This window comes from Chenopodium quinoa, unplaced genomic scaffold (assembly GCF_001683475.1).
Source record: "Chenopodium quinoa cultivar QQ74 unplaced genomic scaffold, ASM168347v1, whole genome shotgun sequence".
NCBI lineage: Eukaryota > Viridiplantae > Streptophyta > Magnoliopsida > Caryophyllales > Amaranthaceae > Chenopodium > Chenopodium quinoa.
Window position 1 is genome coordinate 1,423,129 of NW_018744501.1, and position 25,732 is coordinate 1,448,860.

The 25,732-nt window shown below is 37.9% G+C and overlaps 3 protein-coding genes across 3 annotated transcripts; all 3 read left to right on the top strand.

Moving 5' to 3' along the window:
• The first annotated feature begins 639 nt into the window (after positions 1-639).
• On the top strand, positions 640-7,311 carry LOC110697828 (probable phosphoribosylformylglycinamidine synthase, chloroplastic/mitochondrial). The gene is made up of 4 exons (XM_021875228.1): positions 640-1,040; positions 1,818-1,873; positions 2,072-4,858; positions 5,496-7,311. The coding sequence occupies exons 2-4, from the start codon at positions 1,820-1,822 to the stop codon at positions 6,873-6,875; spliced, it is 4,221 nt and encodes a 1,406-aa protein (XP_021730920.1). The 5' UTR covers positions 640-1,040; positions 1,818-1,819; the 3' UTR covers positions 6,876-7,311.
• An 8,187-nt stretch (positions 7,312-15,498) lies between these two features.
• Positions 15,499-21,008, top strand: LOC110697829 (tubby-like F-box protein 3). Its single transcript, XM_021875229.1, has 6 exons — positions 15,499-16,519; positions 18,637-18,724; positions 18,934-19,063; positions 19,224-19,403; positions 19,494-19,976; positions 20,630-21,008. The coding sequence occupies exons 1-5, from the start codon at positions 16,211-16,213 to the stop codon at positions 19,954-19,956; spliced, it is 1,170 nt and encodes a 389-aa protein (XP_021730921.1). The 5' UTR covers positions 15,499-16,210; the 3' UTR covers positions 19,957-19,976; positions 20,630-21,008.
• Positions 20,498-25,705, top strand: LOC110697918. Its single transcript, XM_021875320.1, has 3 exons — positions 20,498-20,629; positions 24,551-24,847; positions 24,917-25,705. The coding sequence occupies exons 1-3, from the start codon at positions 20,498-20,500 to the stop codon at positions 25,703-25,705; spliced, it is 1,218 nt and encodes a 405-aa protein (XP_021731012.1).
• Positions 25,706-25,732: the final 27 nt, after the last annotated feature.

Consider the following 25,732-nt stretch of genomic DNA (forward strand, 5'->3'; position numbering starts at 1 on the left):
TTAACAGCAGGTTAGCATCATTGAAGCAGGTAGAACAGCTAGAAAACATCATTGCAACAACTTGAACAACAAGGCAGTAGCATCAGCAATGATCGAAGACTAAGAACTTAATGATCAGCAAGGCAGCACCATCAGCAAGGAGCGAGCGCTAAAGGCCGTGAATGAGCAAAGATGTTAGATGAGAGAGGAACTAAAAGGGGAAAAAAGAGAATTAGGGTTTTTCTAGATTTATATAGCTGGGCCTGGGGATATATTGGGCTAGGCTTATGTAATTCGATTTTTGGTTTTTTTAAAACCCCAAATCGCAATCCATATTTTAATTTTTCCAAACCAAATTACTAATTTGGTTTGGTTTTCGGTTCAATTCGGTTTAAATCTGAATTGTTTTCACTTTTAGAAATAACGACACGCAAATCGAGATATTTCATGACATAAAATGCGAGGCATTTACGTTATTTTTTTTTAACCAATTTCGAGCTCAGTTTGGGCTCTTAATGGCCAAAATGATCCCCAAAATCGTAACAGAATATTTTTCGACACGTAAATTGAGAAAATATTTTTTTTTTTCTTTTTTTATGGACCAATAGCTAGCCAACACATGTACATTTTGAGCCCACTAACGGATTTTTAAATGAAATCTATTAAGTACTTAAGTAGTGGTGAAATTTATTTTTTGATTTTTTTGTGGTGTTAAAATAAAACTTTTATTTTTTTTATAGCATTTAAAAACATGTTTGGTCATTTTTGTTGCGTTAATTTTACAGGGTATGATCCAGCTATTGCCCAACCCGAAGTTTTATCCCAAAATGGGCCAACTTTGTTTCCAAAACCCGGACCATGATAGGGTCAGACTGAGTCTTGGGTAAATGGTTGACAATACAAGCGTGTCAATAACATTTCTCCTATGTTTGGAGCCTTCTCAAGCTCACTCTGCCTCGCCGCACCCCTCCCCCTTTCTCTCTCCTCCATTGCACTCTACTCTCACTTCTCCATTGAACCACCTTCTCAGCTTTCTCTCCTCCATTGAACCACCTTTTCAGGTAAGATGCTTCTTTTTTTCGATCATCGAATATTCTTTTCACAGTCTAGTGTTAATCGCTAATTCAATTGTTCTACGCAACTGCAACGTCCCTCTCTTCCGCCGCATCGAACCCAAGCCCACGACCCAAACCACCAGCGAAAATCAGCGGCCATGGTTCTAAAAACCAATCGGTTTCGAAGGTGGGGAAGGGTCGATAAGGGTTTTTGATGGTGGGGTATTGGGCGGCTGGGGGATTTCCGACGAAGGGTTAGGTATTAGGCGGTGCGACGAGGGGATGGCCAGGATTAGGGAATGTCTTCGAGGGATAGCCGGCGAGGGGTAGGTGGTGGAGGGGAGGGCCGGCTAGGGGTGGGGGAGGCGCGGCGAAGGGTAGGTGGTGGTGCGGTGGTACGGTTTTCCGGTGATGTGTAGGTAGGAGGGTGGTGGTATGGTGGTGTGGTGGTGGCCTAGGAACGGAATGGAAATACCTTGGGGGGTGGGGAATGAACTTGGAGGGATTTGGGGAAATGAAGGGGAAAATGGAAAAATGGTCTAACAAACAACAACAAGGGAATGATTCCCGTTGATTTCCATTCCCTTTGATGAATACCCCAACGAAACGGCCTCTTAGTATAATCAGTTTAGGGTTCTTCTATGTCGGATTGTTGAACTTATTCGTTGTAATTACTAAAGTTATGTTAGATTATACAATGCAATTTCTTTAATAGAGTTTTGCTGTTCATGTTCTTCTTAAGCTTGAAGAATTTAATGGAGTTTTTGTTTTATTTTTTCACAGTAATGGCAGCTCGGTCTGATTTTATGGGTTCTAAATTACTCAACTCAGAATTTAAGGTATTGAATTCTATTTTTTTTTTATTTTTCATTGATTATGTTTCATATACTTGGCTAGAAGTATCATACAAGGCCGTTTATTGGAAAATTTGCATGATTTTGGCTCGAATTGAATTGTTTAAGTGTCGTACCCATGTCCGAGCTATTCGGGGGTGTTTATTTGTGTAATTTTACTCATGTCTGATTTATTATATACAGGGTTGTGTACAACGTAAATTATTTCTGTCTCGAAATTCAATTAGTACTCGTAGCCATTTGGGTGTCGGGCTAGGTCGATTGCCAAGTTTGCACACTCGTAGTGTTGGGTTGAGAAGTTCAGGATTGGGGAAGGTGAAGGCTATTGTTTCAGGAGATGTGAGTGTCACATTAGGTGATGAAGTACAGTTGTCGGTAGACAAGGTTATGCATTTCTTCCGTGTTCCATTGATTCAAGATAGTGCAGCTGATGAGCTACTGAGGACAGTTCAGATGAAGATATCAAATGAGATAGTTGATTTGAAAACAGAACAGTGTTTCAACATTGGGGTAGATACCGAGCTTTCTGGTGAAAAACTTTTGGCACTTCGGTGGCTTTTGGGTGAGACTTATGAACCTGAAAATTTAGGGACCGAGAGCTTTCTTGATAAGGAGGTAATGGAAGGTTGTACTGTTGTAGTTGTTGAGGTAGGACCTAGATTATCCTTTACAACAGCATGGTCCACTAATGCTGTATCTATTTGTCGATCATGCGGTCTCACTGAAGTAAATCGTCTAGAACGTTCCAGGAGGTATCTGTTGTTTTCTAAGAATCCATTGCAGGAGCAGCAGATAAATGACTTTGCTGCCATGATTCATGATCGAATGACTGAATGTGTGTATACTGAAAAACTTACAAGCTTCAAGACGAGTTTGGTTCCAGAGGAAGTTCTGTATGTGCCGGTTATGGAGCAGGGTAGGAAGGCTCTTGAAGATATTAATGCGAAAATGGGTTTGGCATTTGATGAACAAGATCTTCAATATTATACTTGGCTTTTCAAGGAAGATATTAAGCGGAACCCAACTAATGTTGAATTATTTGATATTGCGCAATCTAATAGTGAGCACAGTAGGCATTGGTTTTTTACTGGTAAATTAGTCATTGATGGGAAACCTGTTGATAGAACTCTTATGCAGATTGTCAAGAGTACGCTAAAGGCGAATCCTAACAATTCAGTGATTGGGTTCAAGGATAATTCTAGTGCAATAAGAGGTTTTTTGGTGAATCAGTTGCGCCCTCTTCTTCCAGGTTTAACCTGTCCATTAGATGTGCAGATGCGTGATCTTGACATTCTTTTTACTGCTGAAACCCACAATTTCCCATGTGCTGTGGCACCTTACCCTGGTGCTGAAACAGGTGCTGGTGGCAGGATCAGGGACACGCATGCAACTGGAAGAGGGTCATTTGTTGTTGCTGCTACAGCTGGTTATTGTGTTGGGAACTTGAATATGGAAGAATCTTATGCTCCCTGGGAAGATGTATCTTTTACCTATCCATCAAATCTGGCTTCTCCTTTGCGGATTCTTATTGATGCAAGTAACGGTGCCTCAGATTATGGGAACAAATTTGGGGAGCCCTTGATTCAGGGTTATACTAGGACCTTTGGAATGAGGCTTCCAAATGGTGAGAGACGGGAATGGTTGAAGCCAATTATGTTTAGTGCTGGAATAGGGCAGATTGATCACACCCATATAACGAAGGGAGAGCCGGAAATTGGCATGTTAGTTGTAAAGATTGGTGGCCCTGCATATCGCATTGGAATGGGAGGAGGTGCTGCTTCTAGTATGGTGAGTGGCCAGAATGATGCTGAACTTGACTTTAACGCTGTACAACGGGGAGATGCTGAGATGTCACAGAAATTGTATCGTGTTGTACGTGCTTGTATTGAAATGGGTGACAAAAACCCTATTATTAGCATCCACGATCAAGGTGCTGGTGGTAACTGCAACGTTGTCAAGGAGATAATATATCCAAAGGGTGCTCAGATTGATATCAGGGCTATAGTAGTTGGTGATCAAACAATGTCAATATTGGAGATATGGGGTGCAGAGTACCAGGAGCAAGATGCCATATTGGTGAAAGCTGAGAGTCGTAGCATGTTACAATCAATTTGTGATAGAGAGAGGTTATCAATGGCTGTAATTGGAACAATAAATGGTGAAGGGCGTGTTGTTTTGGTAGACAGTGCTGCTGTTGAGAAATCCCGTCGTGATGGAGTCCCTCCTCCTTCTCCTGCTGTTGATCTCGAGCTTGAAAAAGTTCTTGGTGACATGCCCCAGAAAACCTTTGAGTTCCAGCGTATGACTCATCCTCAAGAGCCACTTGATATAGCTCCAGGAACAACGGTGATGGATTCCTTAAAGAGGGTGTTGAGACTCCCATCTGTGTGCTCAAAACGCTTCCTAACCACTAAGGTGGATAGGTGTGTCACTGGCCTTGTGGCGCAGCAGCAGACTGTGGGCCCCTTGCAAATTACTCTAGCTGATGTTGCAGTTATTGCTCAGAGCTACACCAACTTTACTGGGGGTGCATGTGCTATTGGCGAGCAGCCTATCAAGGGTTTGTTGGATCCTAAAGCAATGGCCAGATTAGCTGTTGGTGAAGCACTCACAAATCTCATCTGGGCAAAAATTACATCTCTTTCTGATGTTAAAGCCAGTGGCAACTGGATGTATGCTGCCAAGCTTGAAGGTGAAGGTGCAGACATGTATGATGCTGCCACAGCCCTTTCCGAGGCCATGATTGAACTGGGCATTGCTATAGATGGGGGGAAGGACAGTCTTTCAATGGCTGCAAATGCTGGCGGTGAGGTTGTCAAAGCTCCAGGAAATCTTGTAATCAGTGCCTATGTTACTTCTCCTGATATAACAAAAACAGTCACTCCAGATCTAAAGCTCAGAGATGGAGTTTTGATTCATGTTGATTTAGCCAAGGGAAAGCGACGCCTAGGGGGTTCTGCACTTGCTCAGGTTTCTTTCTTTCTTTCTTTCTTTTCAGGGCATTATTGGAAATTTCTCTCTGTGCATTCCTACTATGGCAGTTTTTAGCTCATGGCATATGTTTTCCCTATCTCTATTCTTGGTTACATATATAGTTATATACCACTGATACTCTTGTATAAAACTTCAGTCACTTTTTCTTTTGTCTTTTTGATTTTTTCAGCAGCTTTCTTTTTATATAGATATATAAGGACATATGTGGTGTTATCCAGTACCTCATTAATTTGCCATGCATTAAGCTGCTAACCTTTACTGGACTAGCAAAATCAGAAAATGCTTTTAGAATAGGAACTGTGGGGGTGAAGTCTATAGTGCTGTATCCTAAAAATGTTAGGAATTATTGATTGAATCCTTATGAGGATGCCTTGTTTTCCTTTTTATTATACCTTGGATATGTTATTAAGGTGCTAGAGTAATATTATGTAGTTAATTAGTTGAATTGTGTCATAATGTTTAGGCATTTTTCTTGTTATGTGAACATTGTTGTGTGACTGGTGTTTCACGTCTTAAAAAAGCTGATTGCGTGTCTGGATGTGGCCATAAAGAGTAGTTTGATCCATTTGTTTATATTCCTGATTCTCTTGCTTTGGCTTCTGTTTTCTTATAGGCGTTTGATCAAATTGGTAGTGTGTCTCCTGATCTTGATGATGTCTCCTACTTCAAGAGAGCATTCAATGCAGTTCAAGAGCTTATTGAAGATGATCTTATATCTGCTGGTCACGATATTAGTGATGGTGGGTTACTTGTCAGTATCTTGGAGATGGCTTTTGCGGGCAACTGTGGGCTTTCCTTAGAACTAAAGTCTGGAGGTCATAGCCTATTTGAGACTCTTTTCGCTGAGGAGCTAGGTTTAGTTCTTGAAGTTGACAAAATTACATTGAAATCGGTAATGGAGAAGCTAAATACTGCTGGCATATCGTCGGAGATCATTGGACAAGTCACTGCGGGGAGGACTATTGATGTGAAGGTTGACGGGGTTGCTCATTTGAATGAAGATATGACTTACCTGAGGGACATATGGGAGGAAACTAGTTTTAACCTAGAGAAATTCCAGAGATTGGCCTCTTGTGTAGATTTGGAGAAAGAAGGTTTAAGGCACAGACAAGACCCTTCTTGGTCATTGTCCTTTACTCCTGCCTGTACAGATGATAAATACATGCTTGCAACCTCGAAACCAAAGGTGGCTATCCTCCGTGAGGAAGGTAGCAATGGTGATAGAGAAATGTCTGCAGCATTCTATGCTGCTGGTTTTGAGCCATGGGATGTTGCTATGTCAGACCTGCTCAGTGGAGCTATCTCTTTGAAAGAGTTTCGTGGAATTGCATTTGTTGGAGGCTTTAGTTATGCTGATGTTCTTGATTCAGCAAAGGGTTGGTCAGCTTCAATTAGATTTAACCAGCCTCTTTTAGATCAATTTCAAGAATTCTATCATCGACCTGACACTTTCAGTCTTGGAGTTTGTAATGGGTGCCAGCTCATGGCTTTACTTGGCTGGATACCAGGCCCCGATGTTGGTGGTGTGCACGGGAATGGCGGTGACACTGCACAGCCTAGGTTCATCCACAATGAATCAGGGCGATTTGAATGTCGTTTTACAAGCGTGACAATTGGAGAATCTCCTGCTATAATGTTCAAAGGGATGACAGGTAGTACACTTGGTGTATGGGCGGCTCATGGTGAGGGAAGGGCTTATTTCCCAAATGCTGATGTTCTCAACAGTGTTATGGGTTCTGATTTAGCCCCCTTGAGGTATTGTGATGACAACGGGAAACCAACAGAGACCTACCCATTTAACCTCAATGGCTCACCTCTTGGGATTGCAGCTATTTGCTCTCCTGATGGAAGGCATCTTGCTATGATGCCTCACCCTGAACGTTGCTTCTTAATGTGGCAATATCCCTGGTACCCAAAGCATTGGGATGTCAACAAAAAAGGGCCGAGCCCATGGCTGCGCTTGTTCCAAAATGCCAGGGAATGGTGTTCTTGATTGGCAATCTTATCTTTTGTGGTAGCTTTTAAGATTTTCAGCTATATTTAGCTCGCATCCAGGAGGTTAGTAGCGGGCAAAAATGGTGCAAGTCTTCCGCTTTCTCCAATGAGAGTCATGGAGCTTTTTGTGGGTTGGATTGAAGCATGCAGTTTACGCTGGATTTATGATTTTCGACTTGTTCTGAGGATTAAACTACCATTGAATCTGAGTTACCTTAAACTTGAATTATTTTGCAAAAGCATAATCACCTAGAGGACTGAAATTCCTGTATTTGTAATCACATGTCAGCCTTCTTGTATTTCCCTCCCTCCAAAGTCTTATAATGGAATTTCAGTGAGACATTTTCTTCCTAAGACATTGATGTATGTTCTGACTGTTATACCTTGCTACAAAGTTGAGATTGTAAATTTTGAGTACTGGCTGTTTCAGATTTCTTCGTACTTTTTAAATAATTTGAAATTGCTATAGTTTATTCAGATACACATTCTTTTATACTCGAAGTATGTCCACTTCTGGTGCTATGTGCAGGACAGATATAAGGTAGTAACAAGCAAGAATTTCTTGTTAGATGCTTTACTCTTTCGATTTGTTATTCAACAATGGGAAGCTGTTTAGTTTTTGGAAAATAACCGCTGTGATTCTTAACAGCTGTACCATTTCTTGATGTTATGGTTGCTGCTGCTGTAGTTTTGTTATGTGTGCCCTTTTTTCTGATTGACGACAAGTGTAAGTAGGAAGTTCTGAAATATGTTTATCAGTGTTCATCTGATGTAGCAAAATTATGATCCAGTGGGGGGGTTTCATAGTATGCTCATTCCTATTGCATAGTGACATTGGACACGATAGAAGCTAGCAATATGGGCATGCAATTTTTGCTTTGAAAGTCTTCTGTTGGATTGTCAATGGAAAAATTATCTACTTCAGCTCTGCCTAAGCTGATTGTCTGGGTAATGGTTCTGTTTTACTAAGTTTCTGCCAGGTTGCTCGAGATTCTGTATTAAAAGTTTAGGCATCATAAGCTCTACAGTCATCCATGCTAATATTAAGAGCTCTGATATGAATATGTACTTGATCAGTTCTATGTTGCTTTCAACGGTCTTAAACATCTGGATGCTATGCGACATGTAAACCGCATTCACTTGGCAGCTGGTGCCCCATTGGTATAGTGTTGGACTACTGAGTTCTTGGGACAGGTAAATTTTCTTTCAACTTTCATAAATTTTATGTAAAGGAGGCTAGGCAATCTTTATTATCCTTCAAAGTTCAAACATTGCATACTGGCTGCTTTTGTTTGAAAGGCTACTTGATGACTACAATCTTGGTAACAGGTTTAATTTGGCATGGAACTTGTTTATTAGCCTCATTGCCCAGGCAAATGAGTACGTAATGTAGCTCAGAAACAAGATATGGAATATGGAAACGTAGAAACAAAGAAACCAGGAAACATTATACAAGAGGGAAAGGTTGGAACCAAAACAATAAATCGATAATTCTGCTTAGCAATCTACTATTGTTTTGTTTATTATTACCAAAAAGTAATTAACAGGTGTTAAAGTTAGTTTGGTATTTTTTAAAAGTGATTTTATAAAGACTAGATCATATTTGGACTTGAAAGATCCTTGAAAAAGAGGAAGGGGAGACTTAGTGGTCTCTATAAAAGTACAGTTGTTTTCCCTTGACTTTTTTTGGTTTTGAGTTTCCAAGCTTTGCCAATGGAAATCATGACCTTGATGAGAATTTGTGTGCTACATAGTAGCTTCCTTCAACGGGTTTGATTAATGATGATAATCTACAAAATAGCCTGCAGAGGTGCTACTCTTATTGCTGTAAAAAGTATGTCCTAGAGTCAGATTGGCTTTCTTGATCCTGTTCCATTAATCCCCTTGTTTCTTAAACGTTGGAGCGACGATTCAGAAAATGCATATCTGTATCAATTTCGGTGGTGGTGGAATTGATTAGCTGTGCATGTGAAAGTCATAACTGAAGGCTAAATTGCTATCCTAAGCCTGCTCAAAAATCATACTTTTGTTTGTACCCAGATTTGTATTGTTGGTATCAATCTATACTTTGAGTTGCATTTTGTGTTACTGTACTGTTTGGGCCAAGGATCTTCTCTTCACCAAGTTGTTTCGTGAGATTTCATTGTGCGTTCAAGTGATGGCACTAGCTCCTCGGAATGTACTGATGGCGTACTTGAGTGCAAGAATGGTGAAAATGAATATTGCTGTGGACAGAGAAGAAATGAGCATGTCTTTGGCTACAACATTGGATTAACTTTGTCTAGTACTCAAGTCTCTAGTGAAGAGACAGATTAGCTTTGTCTAGTACTCTAGTCTCTAGTGAAGAGATGGATAATAGTACAAGGCCAAAGCATATGTAGATTATGTACTAGTGACTGTTCTATACTTCTATTTGATAATCAACCATTTGAAAAGTTGAATAAAAGTTGTTCTATTTATTAATCATTTAATTGATTAATTGTGGACAAGTAATTTAAGCAAAAAAAAAAAAAAAAAAAACTTCAACTAGTAACAACCTCTGTCTACATTTGATTTAGAGGAAATACACCCCCAACTCAAAGAATTATCGAAAAGTTGTAATATATATAAATAAAATCTACATATGATTTGACCTAAAAGAAATATTCGGTCCCTTTTGTTTTATCTTCCAAATTGTTCTAGCACTAATCAAGTTACAAAATTTCAAAATCATCAATTACTCTCAACCACTATGGACAGTCATACTTAAGAAGTCACCACAAATTATCTAAAATCCACAATCTAGACTTGTACATGCCAAAGGCAAATAAAGAAATGAATAAAAGTAGGGCATAAGGTGATTTCAACTTCAAATTCTAAAAGTAAAAATAAAAAGATGAATCTTGGTAGATTAAATTAGAGGTGATTTGAATGTTCATAAATCAATAATCAATACTCAACATAATACTAAAACAGACATCGAGAATGACATGTGACACTTCTTGGTGCTGTTTTTTCCCTTCAAATGTTTTTTTTTATTCACTTCCTAAAAAAAATATTCACTTCTTTATAATTATGATTCACTTCCTTAAAAGAAATATTCACCAAATCATATAATTGTAATTCACTTCCTAAATAAAATATTCACATAATTTCATATCTTTTATTGTATAAAATATATATTCTACTCCCTTCGTACTAGAATAACTGAGACGTTGGACTTTTTTCACTATTCATGCGTTAACTTTGACCATAATTTTTTACTAGCATAATAAAAGTATATTTTGTCATAAAATATGTTGTTAGATAGGTATTAATATAAAGTATCATAATATAATTTTAAAAATGATTTTCATTAATATTTATTATATAAAAATAAAGTAAAATAGTGCATTGACATGTGTCATACAAGCTGACTGTGTCAGTTATTCTAGGACAGAAGGGGTATATCTTTTACTTTGTGTATCATACAAAGTACATATTACTTCATATATTTAAATATGATAAGTACATTACATGTAGTATTTTATGCATACCTTTAAATAATGTTCAATATAGTTTTTTTTAATGGAGTATATAGTAATTTTGTAATAAATTTTTTAAAAATGATGTATATTGTTGTTGTTGTTTACAAATATAGTGTTGAATTTAGATGATAGTGGGACCTAATCTAGTGTCAAAATTAAAATAATGTCGCATTAATGATAATATTCGTTAAAAAAGAAAATCATGAGTTTTGTCTACTTTTGATTTTGAACAATGAGACTTATAATATTTATGTGAACGCAAGAGATATTTTTTATTTTCCCAAAATAAAATGACAGTGTCATAAGAGATAAGCGAGATCAAAATACAAGTATTATAATTTCACCAACTCAAATCCACTAATTTAATGACATACCCTCTTTCTTTTTTCTTTTTTCTTTTTTTTGGTGAGAAAGTGGGCCCAGCCCAGAACAAGAAAACAAAAACAAAGCAAACAGAAGGGAAAAAAAACACTAAAACAACAAAAAGCAAAACAAAACAAGACAGCAACTATGTTACTCATACTTACGTCTTTGCTGGCACCATCCTCGAATGCGAAGCACCTCCCAAATCCTCCAATGAAACCGCCTTAAGATCTTTCGGGACCGCCGAGAAGAAAGTAAGTGGTTGAGACGCTTCCACCCCAAAATTGGCTAGCCAATCTGCAGCCCGATTTGCCTCACGATAACAATGCTCAAGAGTGACTTCCCATCCTTCACGAGATATGAGAGCACGACACTTCTGAACGATATGAATATAAGGAGAGTTGGGGGAATTATCATCCACCAACATTTTAATCACTACCTACGAATCAACACACACTTGTACCTTCCTATGACCTCCATTCCAAGCTATTGCCAACCCTCTTAGCACCGCAAGCAATTCTGCCTTCGTTCATGAGCAAATGCCACAATTTATGGCATAGACTTCAAAAAGCTCACCTCTATGGCCTCTAATCAAGCCCCCTCCACCAGCTTTCCCGGGATTACCTTTGGCAGCTCCATTCGAATTTAGCATCATCCAGCCCTCCCTTGGCGAACTCCACTTCACATAAATTTCCTCTCTTCTTCTCTTGGCTGGCAAGTGAACCCTATGATGACGATACAAAGCCTTCCGCACCAAAGCAACCCGAGCATAAATAAAGGCAACCTGATCGATTGGAATATTAGCATTATCCCTGTCAAAGCATCTAGCATTACGCCACTTCCAAAGCCACCACACCGTTAGCGCAAACATCAAAGGCCACCCCTCCTGCCCTTTTTGTAATTTAACATCGACATTCTTCAACAGCCATTGCTCGAATCCCAAACCCAATCCCAGTCTTTCCCTATCATTCACTCCTAGCTTCCTCCACACCATAATAGCAGCTGGACAATGTCTGAAAATATGCTCAGTAGACTCCTCACTAGGCCCACACACTTGACAACGGGGGTCATCAATGAGGTTTCGAATGAACCTATTTTTATTTGTCATAATTCGGTCTTGAATAGCCAACCATAGGAACATTCTCACTCATTGTGGTGCCTGATTCTTCCAAACAACCTCCCACTGCCCATCATCATTCTCATTCACCTCCCCTCGAATTATTTCTAAAGCGGATTTTATAGTAAACCCTCCAAACGGGTTGCCATTCCAACATACCTCATCAACATCTTCTGCACTATTGCTCAATTCACAAGAAGCTATTGCTTGAAGGTCCTCTTCTGATAAAAAAGAGGCAAATACCTCCCATTTCCAGCCAACATTGGGGTCCTATAGCTCACTAACCGTTGCATCGTGGAGCTCCAAAAGAGAGCAAGGATTAGCCAATTCCAAAATAGGCGTATTCGTAGCCCATCGATGATGCCAAAAGAAATTTGTTTCCCCATTCCCAACAGCCATGTTTATGCCTTTACGCACCACATCTATGCTACTCATTATTTCCCTCAACGCATTCGAAGCATTTTTGCTTTGTTTTAAACATGTCGATATCGCATCTATTGTTGTAATATTTACTTCATAACACTCTCGACCATAAGGCATGAGGCTCCGCAAGAATCCTCCACCCAAGCTTCGCCAAAAACAATGAATTAACTTGTCTCATCGACCTTATACCCAGCCCACCTCTATCCCAAGGTTTATTGATATTGTTCTAGAAAACTGTGTGAACTTTACTTTGACCTTCAGCCTCACCCTAAAGAAACTTCCTCGATCTCCTATCAATGTCATCACATGTTGACTAAGGAAGTAAAGTTGTCTGCATCAACATGAGAAGGAATTGAGCTCAAGCATGATTGAACCAAAGTTGCTCGACAGCCATCGAGAGTAATTTTGTCTTCCAGCCAGCGATTTTCCCATTAATACGATCTACTAAATATTGGTACTCTTTCTTAGAAGTTCTCCCATTAAAAGTTGGAACCCTTAGATATTTTCCAAAGTCATCCGTAGCCTCCATATTCAACATGCTGCATATAGCATCTCTAGTATCAAAATTCGTGTTATTAGAAAAATAGACACGAGATCTGTCCACACTCACTTTACTTTCTGAGGCTTCACAAAGCTTATCTAGCACGCATTCATGAGGGCAGCTTGATCAACTGAAGCTTCACAAAACAATATGAGATCAATGGCAAATGTAAGGTTGGAAATTTGCGGACCATCTATCTCGGCTTGCTTGTACCGGTTTCCAACATTTAAGTCTCACTTCTCGATCAATAAGGTGAGCAAGTCTTTCCATGAATATGACATATAGATAAGGGGACAAAGGATCCCCTTGTCTAATACCTCGACTTGGAGAAAAATAAGGCATCGGTTCTCCATTCCACAAGATACTCAAACGAGCAGAAGTAATGCAATGCATAATCACATCTACCATTGATTGCGATAATCTAAGTTCAAGAAGTGACTCCCAAATGAAGCTCCATCTCAATCCATCATACGCTTTCTCAAAGTCAATTTACACCACCATATATCCAACTTTTCCTTGCTTGTGCCTCATAGTATGTAACATCTCTTGAACAATTATTACATTGTCCGTTATTTGCCTTTTGGGAACAAAACTACACTGAGTAGGCGAGATTAGAGAAGGCAAAAGGCTCTTTAATCGATTAACAATTACCTTTATGACCAACTTATACACAATTTTGCAAAGACCAATTGGTCGAAATTGCTTGGCATGTTGCGGCACATCTACTTTTGGCATTAAGACAAGAAAGGCATCATTCAAACCATCGGGAAATTCTCTGCCTTCCAAAACATTTTTCACCAACGCACACACACTAGGCTTCATAAGCTCCCAATATTTCTGAAAAAATATCGGTTGAAAACCATCCGGCCCCGATGCCTTAAAAGGCTTCATACTTTTCAAAGCTTTATAAACTTCACATTCTGCTATTGGTCTGCTCACTTTCTCCCAATCATCCGGACTTATCACAGGAAAATAATCTGGGAGAACATTAGTATGCCTCACCCCAACACTCTCTTCTTCAAAAATACTTTGCCAGAACTCAAGAACCAGGTTTTTCACCTGATTGGCCTCAGTAACCCAGACTCCTTCACCATTCTTCAAAGTTTCGATGCGGTTCCCTTTTCTTCTTATAACCGTAGCAAGATGGAAAAATCTTGTGTTTCTATCACCATACACAATTGCCTTTCACAAGATTTTTGAAACCAAAGCATCTCTTCTTGGTCTAGTACTTCATCCATCTCCTTTCTCAACTCGCCTTCTAGCTTAATTAAATGAGGTTGCCTACCTTGCGCCAATAATTTTGAATACCCTCAAGCCTTGCCCAAAGCTCGGCTTTCTTTCGAAAAATATTATGGAACTCCTCTCTATTCGAGCATTCAAGTTTAATAGCAAATTCCTTCAAAAAAGGAACAATAGGGGTTGCTTTGTTCCATGTCGAATGAACAAACTCTTCAAATTTTTCATGATGCATCCAGGCCGCTTGAAATCTAAAAGGTCTGTTCACCATTGAGATTGGCGCAAAACCATTAGTACTTATTAAAATCGGGCAGTGATCCGACTTAATCCTTGGCAAATTCCGTACAGCTCCTTTTTCAAATAAAAGCCTCCATTCTTCGTTAGCTAAACCCCTTTCAAGCCGTGCAAATTAAATGTCTCTGGAGTTAAGCCACGAAACCAAGTATGCTCGGGACCAGTACATCCCCAATCTGTAAGGCCACTATTTTCCACCCAATTGGAGAACTCTTGACATCAACGCTGCATCTCCTCAATTGACATCGTTTCATTAAAATCGTCTCCTATAAGCCAAGGGCCTGAGCAATTGTTGCGGATTCCCTCCAACTCCCGCCAAAGATCCTTCCTTAAATTACTATCTGGACTTGCATATATTGCTGAAAAAAGCCAAGGATCGTCTCCATTCTTCTTAATCAAAACCGTCATATATATGCTGAGTATTTTCATCATACAACGTAATATCTACATGTTCCCTTCTCCAAAATAACCAAATTCCTCCACTAAATCCTTGTGCTTCTAATACGAGCACAAATATTATCTGCCTGTTCACCACTCAAGTGAGTCTCAACAAGAACCAACACCATAGGATCATTAATACGCACCAACTCTCTAATAGAGTTGAGCTTGTTTCCAGCACCTTGAACATTCCAAATTAAAAGTTTTATCGACATATTAAAACTCGGAAAATTAGGGTACCTATCATAAATCTCCAAAGGTACTCTATGCATCATGCTTAGATAAGCCTTGCTCAATGCCTTCATTGGACCATCCATCTCGAACGGAAGTCGAAATCTGGCCAACATCTCTGCCGGGTTGAATTGTGGTGGAAGAAAGGTGTTCACCTCCATCTCCATCTTGTTCACTAGAGGATATGCGCAACCAAAGTTGGCCCCTCCGTCTGGTAATCGATAAAAGTTTCGTACTCTCTGGGAATCCGTGTGACCAGTGTGATTGGTACTTGATAGAGATTCATCATTCCACTCATTCGAAATCACCCTATCGCCTCGAAGCACAGAGGGGGTTCAAGGTCGCAATTGACATACCCTCTTTCTCAATTAATTTATCTCAAACTCTTTTATGTGTAATCAAGCGACCCCTAAAGTAAAAGTGCGGAATAAAAAATCGGATAAAGAAAAGGAAATAAATAAGGACACAAAGGGCAACTTTCTATCAATCCAACAAATTATGGTCTTCGGCCAGAGTTGGCAAAGGAACAACAGCAGGAAACACTCAGATGTACTTCCCCACTCAAATCTTAGCTTCTTCAAACCCTAATATGTCGGGCTCACACCCTCTTTCCTTCCTTTCTCCCTCCTACCAACTAACTAACTACCCAATTTACTAAAAATCCCCAATTTTTTTAATTACTTTACTTTGCATTTCATATGATGCTGTTTTTCTGGTGATTGATAACTTTTTCAATTAATCTGGGGTTTTATCAATTGGGGGTTGTTTTAATTGTTTTTTCAAAGGTGGGAAATGTGAATTGTTTAGTTTTTTAGATCTGGGTATTTTAGTTTTGTTGATTTTGTGATGGAAGAAATGAAGAAATTGGGGTTTATTTGATCATTAATTTTGATGATTAGAATTAAAGTTTGGAGCTTTATCTCTTTTGTAGTAATGGGTATTTGTTTGATTACTGCTAGCTAGCTTTATTCTCATTGCTGGGATCTTTTCATGGTATTATTCTTATGTGGGTCGATTTGTCGAAATTAGGGTTTTGTGAGTGTGGAATTGTTTGGATGATGTTATAGTATCAGGTTTGAATTATGGTTTAGGAAATGTGGAAGTAATTTGTATATCATAAGGTGGTGTATAAGGGTTAAGGAAGCAATATATAGACTATAGTATATAGGGTTAAGGTTATAACTATGTCTTTTAGGAGCATCTTACAAGACATGAAAGATGTAAAGTATAGTTTTAGATCAAGGTCCCAAAGAGTGGTCCATGATAATTTGGTGGTGGTTGATGCTATGGAGCAGAGTTGTTGGGCTAACATGCCGCCAGAGCTCTTGAGAGAAGTGCTTGTAAGAATTGAGGCGTCTGAGTGTACCTGGCCTCCAAGGAGAAATGTTGTTGCGTGTGCCGGTGTGTGCAGGAGTTGGAGGGATGCTATGAAGGATATTGTCAAAACACCAGAGATTTCAGGCAAGCTGACATTCCCCATATCTGTGAAGCAGGTTTGAGATGATACCAATTTTCCTCTTTTACTATTGTACTTGAATTATGTATGTTATGATATGATTACATTGTCGGAAATTCTTTGTTGTGAGTGATTTCCTGTTCTATTTACCACATTTTGTGTTGTAATCATATTTTAGGAAAGTTATGATGTAATTGTGTTTTAAGAATATCGTCGTAAATGAAAATGGAATACAAAACAAAATGCTGAGAAGGTTTTACTTTCCAGCATATATGATGAAACCCTGATGTGTTGAAAATGATAAACTGGTAGTTGATTATCGATATCTATGAGAAGCTATATCCTACAAAGTATATGAATTTGTAGAACATTTTTAGTATGTGATGGTGATGTGCTGTGGCTTGCTAGTTGTGAGTCCATGTGTATTGTGCATTAATTTTAAACAATTAGTACTTTTGTTTTGTAGCAAATGTAGTCATTTAGAGAATTGATACTAATTTTGTTCTTTTGTTAACTAATGAGCCATTAAAGCTTTTAAAATTTTATTGCCAACCATAAACAGATAACTGAGGCTATGTTTTACTCACCTTCTTTTAGGAACTTATTATTGCTTATACTAGGACAATTCAGACCACACCAGTTTTCTTATTTGCATTTGCTTATTGCCAAATAATAAAATTTCTTAATAGTTGTATCTTGAAAATTAGATATTTGAAAAATACACTTTGAACAAATCTAACAAGACCTCACTTAATATTATACGACTACAATCAAAGGTCAATCAAACTAGTTGATAAAATCAATTTAAACCAAACTTTAGAAAAATTTAGATTAGACCAGGTCAAACTTTTAAACAAATCATTCCAAAACACCTTATTTCAAGCAAAGAAAACATAGCCTAAAAAAATTAGAAGAATGAAGATGTGATCTGAAGGGAATTTTTTGCACTTCTCTGATGCCATATGGTTGCTGAAGAATTTAATGTGTTGAAAAGGTGTCTAGTTTCTTTCCCTGTGTGCATTTTTATAAAATATGTTTTCCTGAAAAAAAAAAAAAAAAATTATCTCGAATTTAAGTAAAAAAAATGAATAGGGTAGCCGCATCAGTTTAAGGATCTAAATATTTTGGTGACTATCTTTTTACTTTTGCCCTCAATGAATGACATTGGTGACTGAGTCACTCAATTATGAACCCAAACATATCACGAGGAAATCTAGAGAATGCTTTGTTCGCTGTTTTAATGGATGAAATTAATGCTTGTTTCGACCTGTATTTTCTACTGGAAAAAGGATGCTGAAGCTTTTGGTCTTTAAGGGACTGCTAAAGGCATCATTGTATTTGCAAAATTGATTCTAAGGCTGATGTGCGAGGGAACAAAAGAGCATTTGGGCTAGCTCTTGTAAAATTTATGTATGTGTGGAAGCATTTATACAATTTCATAGTAAGGATTACATAGGACTCTGCAATTGTTGTAACAGTTGCAAAGCCACTTCTGTTAATGATGCGAATGATTATGATGCAAATGATTTTGTGGCTTTTCCAGCCCAATTTCACCTTGTGAGAGCTCAAAAATGACTTTAACATGGCTGTCATTGGTGTATGGGCTGACACCTTTTCTTAGCCTGAAATCAGATTAAGTATTTGAGAAAATTTGTACACAGGTTGTATGAAAAACTATGTATTCCATTTTCATACAAAGTTTTTAATTTGCTATTTCTAAAACTTGAAAAGATTTATTATTTAATAATAATATTAATAAAAAAACTTTAAAATATATAAAAGAAAATAAAAAATATAATCTGTCACATAGCCCTATTTCCGTGTAATTGTTGCTTATCAGTTAAGGCAGCTTGCTACAAAACTTCAACCTTGACTGATTACTTGTGAACACACTGAAGCCTACTTAGTTATGAAAAGATTTTGAATTTATTTTTATATTAAAGGCAATTATTATCATTTTTTCTTAAGGATCTTGCTTATCAGTGGCTGTGAGTAAATCTTTGCTTATACTTTTTATTGATGAATTTGTGGTCATTGGATTATTTCATCATGAGTGAATGAAATCAGTCTTTTGTATTAATAGCTAATGTTTGTTGTTATAAAACTAGATGCTTTTTGACCTGAGCTAATGTTTACGTATACTGCTTTATTTAGCCTGGATCAAGAGACACTCTTATTCAGTGTTACATTAAGAGACATCGTGGCAGCCAGACGTATTATTTATTCGTTAGCTCAAGCTCAGGTGAACTTGCTGTACCTTTTCGAATATTCAGCTTTCCATTTAAATAGATTTATCAAAGCAAGTCTTGATAGGGAATGACTTAGGTCTAGAGCTTATAAAATGCATAATAATAGACAATCCTAATAATGGGCATGATTATATTTTCTGTTTTTCTCCTTTTCCCCCGCCCTTGTTTGCACGAGTCTCATTTACTCTCAAATTGATGTTAGCTTCATATGACGATGGCAAGTGCATTCTTGCTGCAAGGAAGTGTAGACGCCCGACTTGCACAGACTACATCATTTCCCTGAATCCTGAATATGTCTCCAAGGGGAGTAGTGCCTATGTTGGGAAATTAAGGTATTTTCTACTGCATATTGACTTTGTTCTTACAGTCGAATTTCACTTCTTTCAACTTATTGGCTATTACTTGAACTTCCTTGAAAAATTAAGGCACATCAATATTTAGTTTAAACAATTCAGTAGTATTTAAATTCTAATCCTTTTTTTTCAACCCCAGATCCAATTTCCTAGGCACAAAGTTTACAATCTACGATGCACAACCCTCAAATGCTGGAGCTAGAATCATAAGAAGTCGCTCTACTAGACTAGTGGGATCCAAGCAGGTTGCACCCAGGGCTCCTGCGGGCAACTATCCTGTGGCACGCATCTCGTATGAGCTGAATGTCTTGGGCGCTAGGTAAACCATGAAGATTTATGTCTTTCTGTATTCTTAAAAGTCATGAGAGTTGTGTTTGTGATATCTGAAGAATGACTTCTTTATTGACAGGGGTCCGAGGAAGATGCAGTGTGTCATGGATAGTATACCTGCTTCTGCTATCAAACCTGGAGGACTGGCCCCCACACAGACTGAATTTCTGATCAATAATGTGGATTCTTTTCCTTCAATCCCCTTTTTTAGGTCAAAATCTATTAGGGTGGACAATTGCCAGTCTGATGCTGCTCCCAATCAGCAAGAGGGAAGGTTAAACCTGAGAAACAAGGCCCCTAGGTGGCATGAACAACTTCAGTGCTGGTGCCTTAACTTCAATGGTCGTGTAACTGTTGCTTCTGTCAAGAACTTTCAACTGGTTGCTTCCCTAGAGGATGGATCTGAGCATGAAAGTGTCATTCTTCAATTTGGAAAAGTCGGAAAGGATGTATTCACCATGGATTATCACTACCCAATTTCCGCTTTCCAGGCTTTTGCCATTTGTCTGAGCAGCTTTGACACCAAGATTGCTTGTGAATGATATGCATTTGAGCCTTTGAGGTATGATTCTAGTTCATAGCCATCCTTGACTTGTATGATGCCTTTTCATTCTGGTATACCTTTTTGTTCACTTATTTAAATGGAGCTATTGCCATGAGACAGAAATACTAGATTTTTATGTTAAATGGAATCTTCATATTACCTCAAGTACCTCCAACACTTGATTCTTGACTAAAATCATGGAAATTTTTCACAATTTAGCCGATTTGGACACTTGGACACATACCCGTTCCAACACTAGTACCCGAGTTCATGTAATACAACTAGATTTATACTATTGAGTAGCTGACATTCAAAATCATAACCTGTTTCTTACGCAGACCAAATGTTGGTTTGACCTTTTAATTATTATACCATCCCTCTGATTGATTGGTTAATGCCATTCTCATTATAATATTTTTATACTATAATTGCACTTTGATTATTTTGGCTGGTAATTAGTCCAAAAAATACTATTAATTCCGGGTTCCCTGAGGAAGAGATAAGGTTTATATTTTAAGCCCAAGCAAAGTTTGGCTTTCATGGTTTACTTGCTGGATTTTGTGACAAGACTTTGCTCAACAAAGCAAGACTTTCTTGGTTTACTTACAATTCATTGGCTTAATGGCTCTACAAAGCAACTTATATTTTTCTTCCTGCTTGCAATATCTCAGGTAATTTAACGTGTGTGAAAGGGTGAAGCTGTTGCACTTATAGGCATGTGGATGTTGGTGAGGGAGATTCTAATTTGTTGGGCTGCGACTTCACTACTGTGTGATTAGTTAGTTCATTCACTGTCAACTCTAATTTTCGCATCGTGTACATATAATTGAAGTCTGTATTAAAAGACAGGCTTTAGCTTACTTGACTGTTTGTTGGCTGTGCGCTTTTCTTTCTTTGTTGCGTTCTCTGTTTGGGGTGAGAAGGTGTGCTTGAAACTCACCTGCCGGAGGATTTGTCGCCTTTGTCAACATTAATTGTCTTGCTGTTATGTTAGATTAGCCAGGTTTGTTGTATGGTTTCTGTTTCAGGAGTTTCTCAAATTTCTTGTCATATGTGATCTATCGTATCACCGAGGTTTTTTTTTTTTTTTTTTTTTTTTTTTAAACTCTCTTGCAGTCAACATAGAGCTAACATGATTAGATCTTAGAACCAAGTATTTTAGTACTCTAAGAAAACTGCATCAACTTGATTTTCCTCGGCAAAATTACCATTAGGCTGATCAAATGGACTAGTTCACGTTCCAAGTTTTGCCAGGGATTAAAGCAATTATTTTGCTTAGTAAGGCAGCTATTTGACACCTTCAATAAGCTTTTCACCTTTGTGTCTGTAAATTAAGTTTAATCAAGGGGGTTCAGACTAATGAAAGTATGCCCTTTGGGTTATATCTCCCTTTGTGTCCGTAAATTAAGTTTAATCAAGGGGGTTAGTGGGTTAAGACTAGTGAAAGTATGATCATTGGGTTATATCTCGCAGTTCAAAATCGACAACATTAACATACTCATAGTAATTAATGGGGTTAAGATTGATGAAAGTATGCTCATTAGGTAATACTTTGTATCTCGTAGTTCAAAAAGACAACTCAACATAAACATATTGAACACTCATAATACAATCACTAACAGACAATTCAACATAAACAAATTGTACCCTCATAATACAATAAGGGGTCGTTTGGTTAGCACGAGGTAAACGAAATGGAATGAACAAAGAGAATGGAAGGAAACCCTTTCCATGTAATATGGCGTTTGTTTTAAAAAAAAACAATGGGAATCACAACCACCACTGCACAACCCCTGTTTCCCACTTCTCCAGCCACTCCACTGTCTAGCGACCACCTCACCGGAGCTCGTCGCCTGTCGTCGTACCTCCCCCACCATTAGCCGCCCCTCCCCTTCCCCCGAAAATATCTCCCCTCCACGAAAAACCTGCCCCCGCCCATGCAAAACCCTAGAAAACCATCCTCCCCTTTAAAATTGTCGGTCGTACTCCCCTACCCTCGAAACTACAGCAACCGCTGCAACATCAGCAATCACCGCAATAGCAGCAGCAGGTTAGTATTCTGGCAACACTTAGCCATGGCGAAAAGTTTATTCAATACACCATTTTCGGGAACATCTTTGAGGTTACTAGCTTACTGCGACAGGTTTTGGCTAGAAGAAGGGGAGGTGCGACGGGTTCCGACGAGGGGTAAGGGAGGTATGACGGGTTCCGGCGAGGGGTAAAGGAGGTGCGGCGAGTTCCGACAAGGTGGCTGGACGGTGGGGGTAACTGGGTAAGGTAGTGGCCGGTGTGGATATGGTGGTGTAGTGGTGGCTTAGGAAAGTGATGCGTATGTTCAAGAAACTTAAACACACACAAGGATAATTCAAGCTTAATTCTTTATAGGATTCGTCCACCAAGAATTAAACAAGAAGACAAGTAGATTAATTAAGTTAAAGGTCACACCACCCCTTAATTAATCAACTTAAACAAAGCTTAAAGAACTTAATCACCAGCTTCAAGAAACGAATGTTTTGATTGCAAAACAAACAAATAATTTAATTCATTAATTTGAAAAATTCTCTATCTAAAAGTCATGAAATTACTACTATTTATAGACTAAAAACTAACTAATTCTAAGTCTAATAGGACTACGACAAGTCCCTAGCCTTTAGCCCCAAGTAACCCAAATAGAATAAGAAAACTAATTCTACTTAGATTAGGAAACTAATTCCAATTCTACTTAGATTAGGAAACTAATTCTACTTAGTCTATAATTCCTAAAACAAATAAAATTAATCCTACGTGCTTAAACCAAGAAAAACACCTTCAAGTGAAAGGTAAAAACTTGCAAGCAAAAATAATTAAAAACCACTAAGTAGAGTAAGTAGAGTGATCCGGAACTTGAGCTTGTACTAGACACCAAGTTCCTTTGCTTGAATCGTCCAAGAATTGCCAATTTGTAGCTTCTAATGAGTTAATGTTCAAGTTTAGATTTTCCTTGTAAAGAATTAACAAACTCTTGAAGTTCTCAATATCCGGATTAGAAAGGGAATGGAAAAGGCCCGGGGGGGTGGGGAATCAATATAGAATGTTTGGGTAAACTCAAAAATGAAAAATAGGCAAAAGAAATGAAAAAATTGACAAACAAACAGCAACAAAGGGAATCAGGCATGTTCATTCCCTTTCCTTTTGATTATTAACCCCAACCATACGGCTCCTAACTAATATCTTAAAAAGACCATTCAACATAAATGTACTAAGAGCACTACCAATGGTGAGCATTTTTTTTGCTCATGGGCATATTTGATGAGCAAAAAATATGATCATCAACCACAATAGTGAGCAAATGTCAAAAACCAAAAAAAATCCCATGGGCAAAATGAAAAACGCTCAAACTATGGGCATTTTCTTTGATGAACAGTAAAACGTGTGGGCCCCACACTAGGCAGAAGAAAATAAAAAAAATTGGCTGGCCCCATATCAAAACGACGCGTTTTGATGAAGCAGCCTGAAAGGCGCTCGTTAAAACGCGTTGTTTTGACGTTGCTGAATTTAAAAAAAAAATTCTGCTTTGACTGAGCGCGTCAGCGAGCTGGCCAAGGGGAAGAAGCCACGTGGCATGCGCAGTGTATTGTCCAATGAGAAAATTGTAGCCGTTTACAACGGTTACAATTTTTGTAATTGATTTTCTGAAAAAATTATTTAATAAAAAAAAAAAAATTACCAACGGTCATAAAATTAAATTCTCTATAAATAGACATGCATTTTGATATATTTTGATATGATTTCGTAAACACTTTAAATCCTCCACATTTTTATTTTCTTAAGTATTTTAAAATTGTAGAAGAAGGTCTTTGTTGCAATTTACACATATTTAGGTAATTTTTTTTTAATATATAAATTTAGTTATGTATTAAAATTAGTATATATGTGATTTTTTGAAAAAAAATATATAATTGCATTATGTAATTGAAGAAAGTTGTTGATATTTTCTTTATATATTACTAAATTTGTATTTAATAAAGTGTTGCAAATATTGGGCATTTTTTTTTTAATATATAAATGTAGTTATGCATTGAAATTAGTATATATGTGATTTTATATAAAAAAAAAATATATTGTAGGCCATGTAATGGAATTGCATTATGTAATTGAAGAAAGTTGTTGATATTTTCTTTATACATTACGAAATTTGTAGTTAATAAAGTGTTGCAAATATTGGTTAAATTTATTTTAAATATATAAATGTAGTTATGTATTAAAATTGGTATATACGTGATTTTTTCAAAAAAAAAATATTGATGGCCATGTAATTTAATTTCATTATGTAATTGAAGAAAGTTGTTGTTATTTTCTTTATACATTACTAAATTTATAGGTAATAAAGTGTTGCAATTATTGGTTAATTATTTTTTTTTAATATATAAATGTAGTTATGTATTAAAATTAGTATATATGTGATTTTTTGAAAAAAAAAATGTAGGCCATGTAATGTAATTGCATTATGTAATTGAAGAAAGTTGTTGATATTTTTTTGGATTTGTTGTCATTTTAATTTGTTTTTTAAATTAATGTTTGTAAAAATATTTATCTTTTGTTTTTTGATGTAGAATCTTTTAATGGTTCCAAACAACCCAAATTTCCAACAACAATTTTCGGGTTTTAGTGATGATTTCCTAACTAATCCCGAGTTTCAATTGTTCTTGCAAAGAGTGGGCAATACGTCTTCGCAACCACCTCCACTGCATCAGACACCCACTGAGTTTCCCCTACAAAACCCTGCTAATGAAGATCGTACACCTGAAACTGATCTTGATAGTAACACACTCTTCGATGAGAGCGAAGAGGAAAGTGTACCAGAGACGCCGCAGTATCCTCCACCAGTTCACAGATTGGAACCCAACCAGGTTCCTACATGAGCAACTCGTATTTGGTCTATTGCGGAAGATGAAACTCTGATTGGGTTGTACTTGCAGCTCAGCGAGGAAGCTATTAAAGGTACGAGCCATAAAGCAACTTCCCTATGGCGCAATGTACACGCAGCATATCAAATTGCTCACTCGAAGAAGCCGCATCTAATTCCACCAAGACCTATGAAGAGTCTGACGTCCCACTGGAGAAGGTTGGCAGCAGACGCACTACAGTGGATTTCTTGCTATGATGAAGCGGGTAGACTGTCGGAGGGAGGGAGTGGTTACAACGAAGCTGACCGTTTAAAAAGTGCTTTGAAATTTTTTCATCTCTCCCAAGGTTGCAATTTCACTTATCATCACGCAATTGAAATTCTTAACAAAGATCCAAAGTGGAGGCCAAAGGTGAGATGGTCCATGTCAAAGAAGGAAAGAAAAGACGCTTGTGATGTTGAGGAGGAAGGTAGTGCTGGAAGTGGGAAGAGGTCCAGAGATGATGTAGGGGATGAAACCCCTACGGATGGTTTTTCATCTGGAGGTTTACAACGACCAGAGGGTGTAAAGAAAGCAAAGGCGAAGCGTAAAGGGAAAGCAGTAGCAACAGAAAGTGGTTCGTCTGAGCTTAGCGAACGAATGAAGGAATTCGCTACAATTCGCGAGAGGGAGGCCATTCTGAAGGAAGAGGGGATAAAAATTGAAAAGTACAAGGAACAGAGGAAAAGGGAGGAACTTGACATTCACAAGATGAGAACCATGTTTGATATGCTGCAAACTCTGAAGAATTCGCCTATGCCACTGACTCCTCAAGAAGAGGCGTACAAGGATTTTTTACTGGGTAAATTACAAGGCTTTTAAGCTTGTTTGGTTGTTTTAGTTCTATGC

What these genes read in the sequence shown, in the direction of transcription:
- LOC110697828 (XM_021875228.1), top strand. Translation starts at nt 1,820, where the DNA reads ATGGCAGCTCGGTCTGATTTTATGGGTTCTAAATTACTCAACTCAGAA. An exon ending in TACTCAACTCAGAATTTAAG is followed by an intron (nt 1,874 to 2,071) that starts GTATTGAATTCT and finishes TATTATATACAG; the next exon opens with GGTTGTGTACAACGTAAATT. An exon ending in GGGGTTCTGCACTTGCTCAG is followed by an intron (nt 4,859 to 5,495) that starts GTTTCTTTCTTT and finishes GTTTTCTTATAG; the next exon opens with GCGTTTGATCAAATTGGTAG.
- LOC110697829 (XM_021875229.1), top strand. Translation starts at nt 16,211, where the DNA reads ATGTCTTTTAGGAGCATCTTACAAGACATGAAAGATGTAAAGTATAGT. An exon ending in TCCCCATATCTGTGAAGCAG is followed by an intron (nt 16,520 to 18,636) that starts GTTTGAGATGAT and finishes TGCTTTATTTAG; the next exon opens with CCTGGATCAAGAGACACTCT. An exon ending in ATTCGTTAGCTCAAGCTCAG is followed by an intron (nt 18,725 to 18,933) that starts GTGAACTTGCTG and finishes AATTGATGTTAG; the next exon opens with CTTCATATGACGATGGCAAG.
- LOC110697918 (XM_021875320.1), top strand. Translation starts at nt 20,498, where the DNA reads ATGGTTTACTTGCTGGATTTTGTGACAAGACTTTGCTCAACAAAGCAA. An exon ending in TCCTGCTTGCAATATCTCAG is followed by an intron (nt 20,630 to 24,550) that starts GTAATTTAACGT and finishes TTTTTGATGTAG; the next exon opens with AATCTTTTAATGGTTCCAAA. An exon ending in ACAGATTGGAACCCAACCAG is followed by an intron (nt 24,848 to 24,916) that starts GTTCCTACATGA and finishes TTGTACTTGCAG; the next exon opens with CTCAGCGAGGAAGCTATTAA.